Source organism: Accipiter gentilis, chromosome 25, assembly GCF_929443795.1.
Source record: "Accipiter gentilis chromosome 25, bAccGen1.1, whole genome shotgun sequence".
In the NCBI taxonomy this organism is placed as follows: Eukaryota; Metazoa; Chordata; class Aves; order Accipitriformes; family Accipitridae; genus Astur; species Astur gentilis.
In genome coordinates this window covers 12213866-12227074 of record NC_064904.1, presented here as the reverse complement: position 1 = coordinate 12227074, position 13209 = coordinate 12213866, and the positions used below count along the sequence as shown (strand labels likewise).

Here is a 13209-nt window from a genome sequence, read left to right as displayed (position 1 = left end):
CAAAATAAGTATCTTCATGGCTTAGACATGGAGGCAAAGAAATGCATAAAATCAAGCCACATCCTAATTACTATCTTTTAAAAAATAATCTATTTCAAAAGGTCAGTCTCATGAGTATTTTATTTTAAGATTGACATAATTAGATTCCTCTTAAATATGGTTTTCTCATGGGAGTAAAGGCAAAAAACCCTGGAATCTGTCCTTATTGCTTACATGTCTCGACTACAGTACACTGCTTGTCAAAGAAATATTTCGAGTTCAGTTGCAATTTTTCATTTACTATTGTGGGTTGCCAATGCGTAAGCCATTTCATAATAGCTCAGAAGCATGTAGACTGAGAAGTATGTGATGATAGACAGAACAGCCTAGTGTGAGGGCAGAAAGGAAGGAAGGAAGAACAAGAAAATGAATTTTCAGAGTAACAAGATTAATGTGTAGAATTAAATATTAAAGGAGGTTCCTCTTAATTAAATGCCTGAAGTATGACTTGTTTTGAAGCTGCTTGTAAACTGGTTCCCAAACTATTTAATTACTACTGTACCACATTCATCTTGCCTGTCTCAAAAATATTAATCATCAAATGGTAAAATATTAGGCTGTAGTAGGAGGGTAATGTCAGAAGCTGAAACTCCAGTTCATTACAAATTCAGTCTCTCATCATGACCTTTTAAAGTGCATGCTAAACAAAAGAAATACAGTTTTTAAAGGTTCTTGTCAATATTAGGAAATCAGGGAATATAGATGTAAAGTATTCTTATCTATGAGACATACATAATACTTCCTTAGTGCCTAATAGTGCAGTGTTTGCTCGGCAGCATTTTATTTAGGAGTTCACCTGTATGTGTAAATGCTTCTGTGAATCAATGAAAAGAAATTTACAATTCAGCAAAACTGTCTGCTTTGATGTATCACCATGTAGCAAATGAATCTTTGGAATCTGGAGGAGTAGATATTTGTAGTGGCTTTTTAGTACCTCCTTCAGAAGGCAGTTCTGTAGGAGGTAGGTTTCTCTTGCTGCAGGAGAGAGGAGGAGGTTTGGACCTTAAATATGATAGGCTCATGTTTGTTATGAGGAGTGACTTCATGGATGAAATTGTTAATAACTAGTATGAACAGCACAAACTTAAGAATCCAAGAAACCAACCACCTCATTAAAGAACTGAGAAAATGCAGCACTCTTTTTGCTTCTCATAACCTGGGGTTCTGAAGAAGGACAGAGATTGAATTTTTTCAGTGGTGGTGTTTGCATACAGATTATTACAAGCAGGCTCAACTACTATGAAATGCTCTAAACTAATTGATTCAACTAGATCTCAGCAAGAGGAAGATTCAGTGATTTTCATGCTATTTCAAAAATGATGCTATCCTGGTTTGGAGACCTGAAATCAGCAACAGTCTATCCGAAAATAACTGATTTGATGTTGAAGAGGAATTCTGCTTCGTCTGTTTACTGCTTTTGCCATGTGGATGAAAAAGAACAAACTGCGAGTGAAGTTACAGGTTTAAAACTTTTTCCTCAGCTGCCTCTTCTTTTCTTTCCTAAGTGTAATGTAGTTATTTTAAGTGAAAGGGACACTTATGGTATTCAGTGAGGTAAACGTTAAAAGATTTCTCATAGAGCATTTATATTTAAATGGTTAATTATCATTGTTTCCCATGTTCCTGTGCTTTGCCTTATATAAAAGGTTTTTAGACATTACACTTTCTAAATGGAACATTTTACAATAGTTAATAGCTTCTTCAAGGAGGAGCTAATATTTGCATTTATCTTATAATTAATCTTCTGTATTTTACATAATACAAAATAATGTGTGGTTTTTTTATTCAGGCATTTTAAGATATACTTTCTGTAATTTTCACCTGGTGAAATGGCTTTTTTTTACCTTGAAATATGCACAACGCCTATACAGATACCCCTTTTTGAGTCTGGATATATTTTTAACAAGATTTCTTGGCAGAATAAAACATCTCTCTCTCTCTCTCTCTCTCTCGGACAGTGTTATACTAAAAATTACAACTGGAAATATAATGAGCTATCAATGTTGTTAACTTAAAGTGATGATCAAAGCAGAAAGGAGGGAAGCAGTGGGAAGACTTTGCGTAGTCTGATGCAAGTTCTATATTTTTGAAACAGAGCATATGTGTATTGAGAAAATACTATCAATTTACCTCCCCACCTTTTTTACTTTTTAAAATCAGTGATCCAGAGGGAAGCCTTCAAGCCCTTCTGAGCCCCTTTTAAGAATTACCTACAGAGTTCAGCAGAAACAGATGTAGAGGTTTAGGTTTTTCTGGCAGAAGATCATGTCAGAGGAAGTCAGCAGAGCCTGAACGTGTTCTGGGAACAGCATCTGGTTTTTCTATGTTACTTTCCTGACTCAAGTGAGCACATTCTGGTTTGTGGATGACACTTGGAAAAGCTTCCTTACTTTCTTACCCAATTTGTGCCTTTCAGTCTGTAATTAATATTAAAATCTCTTTCTTTGATTTATTAGCTGGTGACCAGAAGCGTGTACAAGTTATTTGGCCTTAAAGAATATCGTGAAGGATTCTTGTCTGTCACAAGTCATACTAATAAAAAAAAGTACACACTAATAAATTCAATCTTCTTTTTTTTTTTTTTTTTTTTTTATTTAATCACTGTGCTCACTAACGAAGTGTTGAAATAGAAAATTAGTGTTTCAGGTGGATTTTACCTTTTGTTCTAGTGCCACTGTTCTATACAGCTGTAACTGTAAATAAATACATAGGGGTTTTTTTAATTACTTCTTTACTATAAATATTATTGTTGACTAGTAAGAGGAGTTTCAGTTCTAGTATCCAGTAGGAATTATAATTTTGCTCCATAATTTGTTCAGTAGGAAATGTTCAAAGAGGGACAATACTTTCTCTAAAAATTTTAGCCCGGCATGTCTATGTCATGTGTCTAAGATGCAGCAGCTTTAAAAGTTAGTGTTCCAAATCTGGCTCGTTTTAGTGACTAACCTTGAGGTTCATATCTTACCTGAATAATTGTATGCAGAAACATGAAATATTAATTGGCATTCAGGTAGGAAAAAAAATCAGTTATTTTAAATCAAATATTATTTTCATTTCCTGACTGAAGCTTAAAGAAACAGTTCTGTGTTTTGCATTGGTTGGAGAACTGATAAATACTTAAGTAGGAATTTGATGTAGCAATATGAAACAAGCCATTCAAAGTGGCTGAGTTACTTTGGTATCAAGAAGACGTTGGAGGAGAACTGTACTTTTCTTAAAGTGAGGTACAGATATTGGAGGGGACACGTCAAATCAGATCACTACAGGACTGCATTGGAAGTCAGTAGAGTGGGTCCAGAAAAGCAGAGAAGCTAAATCAGCTTTCCTCTAGGATCAGGTCTGATCAGATCCATAGTCTGATACTTGATTGACTGGGGTGGGGAGGTGCTTGCGGGTTTTCTTTTTTCTTTCTTTTTTAATTTCCTTTTTTTTGTATGTCTCAAATGTACCTCATTCTATTTTGTAAACATTCATTTGAAACAGAGTTTTATTTATCGATATATCTAAACCATCTAATTCTCTTTTCTTTTTCAGCAGTATTGACTATATCGGGGATAGGAAGTGATGTAATTTTAATTTGGTTTACTAATAGTTTAGTCATGTAGTTTGGTGAAAATACTCCATTGTTTATTGAATTATTTCAATGCAGTAGTCCAGCTTTTACACTGATCTGATAAATTGACTGAATTGAGTGTAAATACTTTGAAACAGATATTGGTCTCTTCTGAACTTTTCAGCTTTCCAGCGTAATTTTTCAAAGGCTGTTGGTTTCTTTCTGTGCAAATTCTAAAGTTGTGATTAAACCATGCAATTCTAAGGTTGTGGGGTTTGGTTTTCTGAGTGGCAAAGCAGGTATTCGGCAAGTGTCAACTTCTGGAATTTGTCTTGTAACACTGCACTCTTTCTTGTGATTGCATAGTAAAAAATGTGGTTGAATTGAAGTAACGTATAGATTGAAATTATATTTGTTGATAAAACTATGAATATACTGAAACAAGGCATTCATCTTTAAAAACACATCATATTTGGTCTCACACATTGTCACAGCGTTATATAAATTTTGTGAATTGTTAGTTTTGAAATGGAAAAGGAGTGGTAAAGCCCCACTAATATCTTGTCTTTTCAAAGTTTGCTCAGTAATAGCCACTTACTTATCCAAAGGGGATCAACTCACTTTGCTTCACTTTGTACAGACTGTTTTTCACAGATTCTTACCTTAAATGCTCCAATCTGCCAGGAAATCTCACCATCTTTGGATGTGAGCTTAGTGACAGCCTTTATCTAAGGGTTCTCATGTGGTCTTGTCCTGCACTAGGTGAATAATGCTAACCACCAATTCAAGCTGCCAAGGCAGTTAGACTGAAATGTTAGGAAAGGAAAGAAGCTCCAGATTCCAATTACCACCTAAAATACCTGCTTGCATGTGTGTTATCACATGTGCCATACCAGTACTGTGTACCAATTCTACAGAACATCCTATCAGAGCAGTGTTAAATGTAGTATAAGGGCTTTTTTCTCTTGTTTCTTTTGTCCTTGTAGTGTTTTTGTCTTTCCACTTTCTGCTTTTTCTGTCCCTCGTATGTGCGTGATCTGTGTCCTTTCTTTCTGCTCTGAGGTTCCTAGCTCTTTCAGAGGTGTCCATCATTATTCTTCCTCTGAGGGCTGGGGAGGAGGCTTTAGCCTTCCTCTGAGGAGTGGGGATTTAGCTTCTATTGTCAGAACACAATGTATGTCAACACATTATTGTAACATTTTGTGTTCTACAGGTTGGGAATCCACGTGTTGAGCTCACTCTTTCTGAACTTCAAGATATGGCTGCCCGGCAACAGCAGCAGATTGAAAATCAACAGCAAATGTTGGTTGCTAAGGTAATAATTATATACAGATCATAATAAATACAAATTTCTTCAACATATGCAAGAGTAAGTTTCATGGATACAGAAAACCACACTAATTCATTCTAAATAAGCTCAAGAAAGAGCTTGAGAAATCCATCATTTTACCAAGTTAATCTTAACCTATGCATTATACAGCATTTCACTGTAAATGATACTGTAACAACCTATGTCAAGCCAAGTCATGCATCTTTATAAAAACATTGCTAGGTTTTATTTGTCTCTTTTGTGAGGCCCACCTCATGATCTGTGACAGACCAGGCTTGATTCTATGCTCATCTTTAGTAGCTCATTCACTCCAGTATAGTAATAGTGGTGTGAGATGAGAATATGCCCACTTCATATATATTCATGTATTACATTTCCAAAGCCTCTGAGATGTAAGAATCTAAGTACGTTTTCAGAGTGGGGAGTAGGTTTAATGTTTTTGACATTGCTGTAGGTGTTATACAGTATGCATTGGATGCTTGGAGTACCTAGGCTTCTGTTGTTCTTTCTTGATGGAAATAATGCAGAAAAAGAAAAATTTTCCATGTGTGCCCATCAGAAGGACTGTTGTTTAGAACAGGAACATTATCTTGCAGTAGGTCAGCTTATTTAAAATGGTCTGTTGGACATATTTTGTCTTCTTTGGGAAGCTGGATAACAGCATTGGAAGTTCATTTTGCAACAGCAGAAGAAGTGTTAACAGCATCAGAAAACAAATGCCAGAGGAAGCTTCACAGATGTGTTTGAGTGAGTGTTCAGTCTAGGGTTGTATTTGCACCTATATGTAGATTTGATGTTTGGTCTAAAAAAAAATCTTGAATCTCTGCTCTAAAACAAGTTTGTTAATGTTAAAAGAGTTTTTCTAGGAGGACTGATAAATATTTTAACTAGATAAAACTTCTTTTGGAAATAAAAAAACCACGCTGATCATAGTGATGGGTTTTTCAAAGTTAACCTTTTTTTTTAAATAAATGGGTAACAGGCACCTCTTGTCTAAAACCTCATTTTGTCAGGAACAACGTTTGCGTTACCTGAAGCAGCAAGAACGTCGTCAGCAGCAGTCTGTTTCTGAGAGTGAAAAGCTTCAAAAACTTAAAGAACGTGTTGAAACCCAGGAGACAAAGCTGAAAAAAATTCGTGCCATGAGAGGACAAGTAGACTACAGCAAGATCATGAATGGCAATCTGTGTATGTGGAAATTCTAAGTAATTTATTTAATTCAATTTACTATTCACTGCATGACTAGCAATGCTATATTGGTAGTCAATATAGTATTGAAGCAAGATTTCAGATGGAATGTTTTTTGTCTTACAGAGGGTGCTGTGTTTCTATGAAATTTGTATATGATGCAACTTTTTGTTTGTTTTATATAGTCAGGCATAAAGTCAGAACAAGTGTATTCTCTATTAGGAAATATTACTACTGTTAGCAGATTCCCAGCACATAAATATTTTATATGTGCATGCATGTACTAGATTTAAAACTAGTGTGTTGTATTTATCAATACCTGTAGAATTAAAAAAAATAACAACTTCTGCTTTACTTAATTGGTTTTTGTTATTTTTATCTTGTTAATTTTAGCAACTGAAATTGAGCATATAAGTGCCATGTTCCAAGAAAAGCAGCAGGAGCTACAGGCTGCAGTGTTAAAAGTGGATCAACTTACCCAGCAACTGGAGGATTTAAGGAAAGGGAAACTGAATGGGTTTCAGTCTTACAATGGACAAATGACAGGACCTGCAGCAGTAGAATTAAAAAAGTTGTATCAAGAGCTACAGGTAAGTAATGGAGAGATGCTATTTGGATGATAGCTGTAGATTTTAAAAAGTTGTATTACTGCTCATATGGGTGGCCATTTGGTTCTGTGACATCTTATAAAACTGGTGTATTGGAATGCTGTTAATGTGTGAGCTTGCAGTTAGCATATAACCCTCTTTAAATCAGAATTTCATTAGCTTTAAAAACTATTGTTGGTGGTGCTCATACACATAATGATACAAAGTGTGCAGGTGTTCTGAAGGGCATTTCTCAGCCTCTAATACTGAAATACTGAATGTTGACGTAATCTAGTATTTGTTTTAATCTCTCAAAAAAATTTTAAAATTATTCATTTTGGTACTCTTCTGTTTTGCAAAGAACTGGGTGTAGCAAGCTCACTTGGATGTCATCTTAATGTGGAGACATAACTGGACAGTGAATAAAAGTGTAGTTAAAATATATTGTGAAAATATAGCTATAATGTCTGGTGTAAATAAACAAAATACATAGGAATTAAATAAGACATTTTAACAGAGTCATCAAAAATATTGGCTGCACTGTATTCACGGCACTGTATAGTGGCACTATAGCTGCAGTATATTCACACAGTATTCCCTGTATCACTGTCATGTATCTTTTTCCAAAAAGATTGTTACATCTAAAGTGTAGTTCTCACATGAGTAATCAAATATTCCATTTATATTGCAATTTTGCCCAGTTTTTATGTTTCAAAGTTATGGAATACTTAATTGTGTGCCAATGTGTCAGGATTTGAGGGGGGTTTTTTATTTACTCATGTACTTTATTGTGATCAAGGCAACAGCTGTAATATATATTTAATATTTCAAAATTAATTTAAAAATCAAAATTAGTCTCGCTCATTTCTTTACATGAGCAAATACAACATACAAATTAATCCATCACATGTTTTCATGAATTAGGAATAAGTTCTTTTTCGCTCTTTTTCCCCTTTCCCCATTTATACAAGGCATACCTGCCTCTTGAGTATTTCTAAGTGCAAAGATGCTTAATAGATTAAGTTTTCTCTGTTGTGCTTCACAGTGATCCCATGCATGTTTATCAAGACTTTAAATTTGCTTCAGGTTTTTTTTTGCATGTAACATTACCATGAAAATTGGAACAAAGAGACAATACTGTCAGAGTTATTGAAGGTATGAAAAAATGCTAATGAGAACGCAAGAGAAATAATTATAAAGTCTGTCATGGTTGATTTAAACCATAAAGGTAATCCATCCCCTAATCTACTGGAAACATGCTGTGAAGGTTTCAGTTTAATCCCCATGTAGAGAGGAAAATCTGTGCCTAGTCCCTGCACTAGCAGTTCAGTTAACCTCCCATCCAGACATAAGTTTCATGTGGAACTGGAAACAGAATCAGTAACATAATTTCTGTTACAAGTTTTTTAATACTTAGTTTTTCACGGTAGTCAAACTGTCTTGGTTAAACATAACTTTTAACAAACATTTTCTATGACTTAATTTTTCATGGTGGAATCCAGTTCTGAAATGTCTTTATGCCTAATTCTTCAATCCATTTGCTATAAATGGGACGTAGTCTACATGTATTTGAGAGGTATCCACTAGTTTATTAGGACATTCTTTTGCTGTTTCTTTTTAACGGTTGTTCATGGTTGCAAATGCTAATCCGATACGCTGTGTGGAAGCATAACGTCAGAGACATGAGAACAAGTTGCCGATCCAAGTTGCTTTGGTTTTTTTAACGCTGTATTAAAAACCAACATGACAACAGACAGAATGAAGTAACTGTCCTAACAATTGCTTTTTTTTTTTTTTTTTTTAAGATTCGTAACAGGCTTAACCAGGAGCAGAACTCCAAGCTTCAGCAGCAGAAAGAACTCTTAAACAAACGCAACATGGAGGTGGCTATGATGGACAAGCGAATCAATGAGCTGCGTGAACGACTATACAAGAAAAAAGTTGAGGCACGTCAAAAAGAAAACATTCCTGTAAGATAAACTGTTAAAAGGGCCACACTTCAGTTTATCAAGAGCCTATAAAAACTACATAGAATCTCACTTTTTTCCCAGCTGAGTAATACAATTACATCTAAAGAACCTATTTAAAAGTAGCAGCCTTCTTAAAACAATTTTAAGGTTTTCCATAGATATCAGAAAACTCTTAGAGAGAATGTGTTTCCTTTTATTTTTCTTTATGGCACAGTTCATACTATATTAAAAATTTCTAGGAAGGAAAGTGTGATTATGGGCTGTGATTCAAAGCATGAAAGCATAAAAAGTTTGGATTTTATTGGTTTCCAACATGGAAAATTGATAAAAATATAAATGGTCTTAATAGTTAGTCTTAATAGTAGTCTGGAACTTTGAAAAGAAATCCATTGCGCAGCAGGCCATTTATCCAAGGACTAGAGAGATCAGTTCTGGATTTCCATATGTATTCCTAGCTGGTTGTATTGCTTTTAAAAAAACCCCATATGTGGTTGACCATTTAAGAACTCATTTTAGTCCATTTGCCTAAGAAAGGCACAATGAAAGAGACCCTACACAGATAAAGGTTTCTACAAGAAATGTATGTGCTCTGGCTGAGAAATTTAATTTTTGATGTGTTGATGTTAGGGAATAAAAGTTGTACTTTCTACCTTTTTTTTTTTTTTTTTTTTTTTTAAAAATTGTAGAAGCATGGAGTATGTTAACTTAATTATTAAGGTGTCTTAGCTATAGTGCATGGTTCTAGATAATTAAATTTAGACCTCCTGTTCGTGCATGAGTGCCTAGTTTAAATTGAAGTTCACATTTCAATTTGTCCATTTGATATTTTTAGTTGAATCGTATTAATGGAACTTCATCGCCCCAGTCATCCTTGAGTGCTTCAGGAAGGGTGGCAGCAGTAGGACCTTATATCCAAGTTCCAAGTGCTGGCACTTACTCTGTACCAGCAGATCCAGTTAAACCACAGTCTCTCACCATTGCTTCTAGCTCAACACATGGAAGATCAAAATCTGGTAAGCGCTTAAGTATGTTGTTTATTAATACACATGATTTAGAAAGGAGTGATAAAAAGAGTAATCATAGGAGACCCAGTGTTGGCATAATCTCTGCAGTGGAAGAGGCAAGTTTTAGATGTCTTGATACTGTTCTGTGAATTGGACATCAGTCATTTGTTATGAGGCATTTTTGCCTCTTTCCATGAGTTTTTTCTTAGGAGACTGAATGTTTTCTTTGAAATTTTACTAGCTGGTACACTGCTAAAAGGAGCACATGTTTCTTCACAGATTCTATATTCTGTCTTTAATAGCTATTCAATTAGTTTGTGTGTTTGAATATAATAATGAAATCAACTTTGTGGCAAACTATATTATAAATAACTATTTACAGTATGTTGCTTTTTTGTCAAGTAAAACAAAGCTAGTGAACAAGTAAAAATAATACCACTTCTCAGAAGGAGACTAAATAGGAAAATAGAATAAAACTGTGGGAGCTTTTTGCTCCAACTGAGGTAAGAGAAATTGTGGTGCTTGAAGCACTTCTGAAATGGAATAACTTTAGCATTGATGCTGTTTATTTGTTTCTGCCTTCATTAGTGAAGGAGCTACCCCTCCAGAGTACTCCACAGAACTTGATGCCCCAAATTGGGTCCTATGTCTCCCATAATTAATAATTCAATTTACATTTTATTTATTTTTTTATTTTTTTTTTTTAGTTTACATTGTAGACTGAAAGAAGCACGTCATGACATTTGTGCCTTAAGTTCTCATTCTGGCAAAACTCACCTCTCTGCTCACATCTTAGCAAAATCAGAATTCTTAAGAAATGGTTAGCTAGGAAAATGCAGTTTATTTGTATTACATACAAATAAAACCACACAATCGCATGGGTCTGACCACAGGACTTAGTTTACTTGGTCTTCTAGGAGAGATCTAAAAATGAGACAAGCAATGACCACTAGAGCAAAGCTTCTGCAATATTCACATATGTTCCAGTACTTAAAACTGAATACTCCAGCAAAGCTTGCAGCATGCTTCCAAATGGGGAGGAAGAGATGGAGGGAAGACAGTCTGAACCTCTCTGTAGGAAATGATGACAGAAATGCCCCCACAAAAATAACAAGGTCAGGAAGTGAAACTATCCAAACAGAACTTAAAAAAACCCTAGTCTTTTCCATTGATACTAGTGATTTAACAATACCTTTAGTTTAATTCAAAGGCTGTACAAAGCCCACTGCTGTGGTTTTATGGAAAAGTCTTAAGAATATGGAATGACTTAATCGCAGGCTGAAGTGACAGATTTGCAACAGTTTTGTTTTCAGGCATGGATTTCTCTTCCACATTTGGGAAAGGACAGCTTATAACTTTTAAGTTCACCAGCCAAAAATAATTCACTGTTTTGTAAATACCAACCTCAGAAGATATACATTCCTATTTTTAGACCTACCTCAGGAGGTTACAAGATCTCTGAATGATAACTTTTTGATTTTTATAAAAGTAATTTAATTTATTTTATGTTAGGACTGACTTTATGTTTATTACTCTGAATGTACTTGAGTAAAGACCTATAAGATAGACTTATGTAAGGAGAAGCTTATATGCTCCCAGGAAGAAAAGAAATTGAGAAATTTTTTTTTCAACTGTCATGCTTTTATTTCTCATTATCTGTGTGTTCCTGTTCTAATTTCTCCATTGTCATTGTTATAATTTTTCCACCACTTTTTTTCTTTCTTTTTCTGTGTAACTGGATCTGCCTTGGTGTGTCCGGTAGAGACAGACTGTGGGTGTGTGAAAAAATCTCCAGACACCTGGAAGGTTTCTGATTTAGACATAATAGTGGATCCTATTCTGTCACCTCCCACTTCTCTTCAGTCTGCTGTTCACAATGTCATCCGCCTGGCACCTACTCTCTTTGACACCCAGCACTGTGAGTCCGTAGAAGATCTCTGGCTAGCTAAGAACTCAGTTTGTAATATGGTCATCTGAGCTCTTGCATACAGATGCATATTAAACAGCATCTTTAGAACTTGTGTTGTGGTCTGGCATGCAGAAGATGCTGTTGAAATGTAAAATTGTTGAGAAGTTGCTTTTCATCTTTGATGGAAACAGATTTGCAGCAAATTCATCCCTGGAGTAGTGTACGAGGGATGAGTTTTCTTCACTGAAAAACCTTGAAATTTTCTAATTGTTATTAGAAAATTCATGGTAATCACCAAAGCATGTTTTAGTATATCTCAGATCAGATAGATGTATTACATACAGGTTTAGTTTGAGTTACTTAGTGGGGACTGAGTTTCCATGTTGCGCTGGCCCCAGAGTTGGGATAAAAGGCTCACTCTGGCCAAGTCAATGGCAAGAATCTCGCTGACTTCTATTGGAAAAAATGTTATACTTGGTTTGCACTTCCAGTTGCTATAGTCAGTATCCTGGATCCAGACCTACAAAAATTTTTAGGTAAAATCTGAGAAAATGCACAAAACTTTGTGTCTGCATGTCATTGTCTCATTTATGTAAATACAAAATGGACTGGTGGAAGTTGAAATACACTGGGTGTTAGGTAGTCTTACAAGCAGCAGATGAGAGGGTACATTTGGAGGAGAAAATGAAGCCAGTTGGCTGAAGTGGCTATGGGGTGGCTGAGAGCAGGAGCTAGTGAGGGCTTGTCAGAAGGGCGTTGCCATCAGATGGGCAAGAGTGTTTGGGACCTGTTCAGTCTAACCAAAGATAGCAGAAGGTAGATGCTGTTTGGCTGCCTCCTCTTAGCACCTATCACGCAGGCTCTGGTGCCATACACTGCCGCTGCAGATTGCAACAGCAGCTTAGTTAAGTGCATGAGATTCAGCTTGGGTTGTGGGAGTACGTGAGAGGTGCCCTCATAAAAAATGCATGGTAGTTGGCAAGTCTGCCAGATTGTAATATGAAGGACATGAAGGTGGGAACAGTTACATTCTGATGTTTATGTATGTAGAATGAAACGGAGAAGTTAGAGAGAGGAGAGGGAGTTTGAATGTACTTCCAGTCTGTTATCTCAGAATCTGGGGATGAACATCCTAATATTTGAAATTCGAAGGATTACAAGAAGTTTTTTTTATAACTGTCTTTGTAATAGAAGAGTGTAGGCTTGTATGTGCAGGTAAGATAATTAACTTCTTTGGGATTTTTGCTGCTGTTTCTGTAAGTGCTTTCGTAATACCTAAACTTATGGCAAAGATGCTTTCATGTTTAGTGTCGATGATTTATAACACCTTTTACTGATCTTCAAAACAAAGTTTTACTGAATTACAACCTTACTGGAGTTATGGAATATCCTGTGTATTTTGTACATTAAATGTTAATTCAATGCATACTTGGAAAATTTGCCATTATTTAGGGTCAGAATCTTTAGACAGTCATCTCTTTTGGTTTTGCTCTTGATAACCAGATAATTAAAACCAAAACCAAACAAAAACCCGCAACATGTCCAGTTCTTGGATGTTGCCAGTACTAAAGCTGGGCCTCATTACTTTACTTCCTGGCAGTTTGGAAGTGTGAAAAGTGATTTCTGGAC

The 13209-nt window shown here is 35.5% G+C and overlaps 1 protein-coding gene across 6 annotated transcripts in view; it reads left to right on the top strand.

Moving 5' to 3' along the window:
- The window catches only part of PPP1R13B (protein phosphatase 1 regulatory subunit 13B), a 72274-nt gene that overhangs the window by 48476 nt on the left and 10589 nt on the right, over nucleotides 1-13209 (top strand). For 3 of the 6 annotated variants that reach the window (XM_049828369.1, XM_049828368.1, XM_049828374.1), the window contains 6 exons: nucleotides 4806-4907; nucleotides 5936-6110; nucleotides 6504-6700; nucleotides 8503-8667; nucleotides 9500-9680; nucleotides 11434-11589. In XM_049828369.1, coding sequence (XP_049684326.1) covers nucleotides 4806-4907; nucleotides 5936-6110; nucleotides 6504-6700; nucleotides 8503-8667; nucleotides 9500-9680; nucleotides 11434-11589 — 976 coding nt within the window. The remainder of the gene's footprint in view (nucleotides 1-4805; nucleotides 4908-5935; nucleotides 6111-6503; nucleotides 6701-8502; nucleotides 8668-9499; nucleotides 9681-11433; nucleotides 11590-13209) is intronic. The other 3 variants (XM_049828370.1, XM_049828373.1, XM_049828372.1) reach the window with 3 other exon arrangements.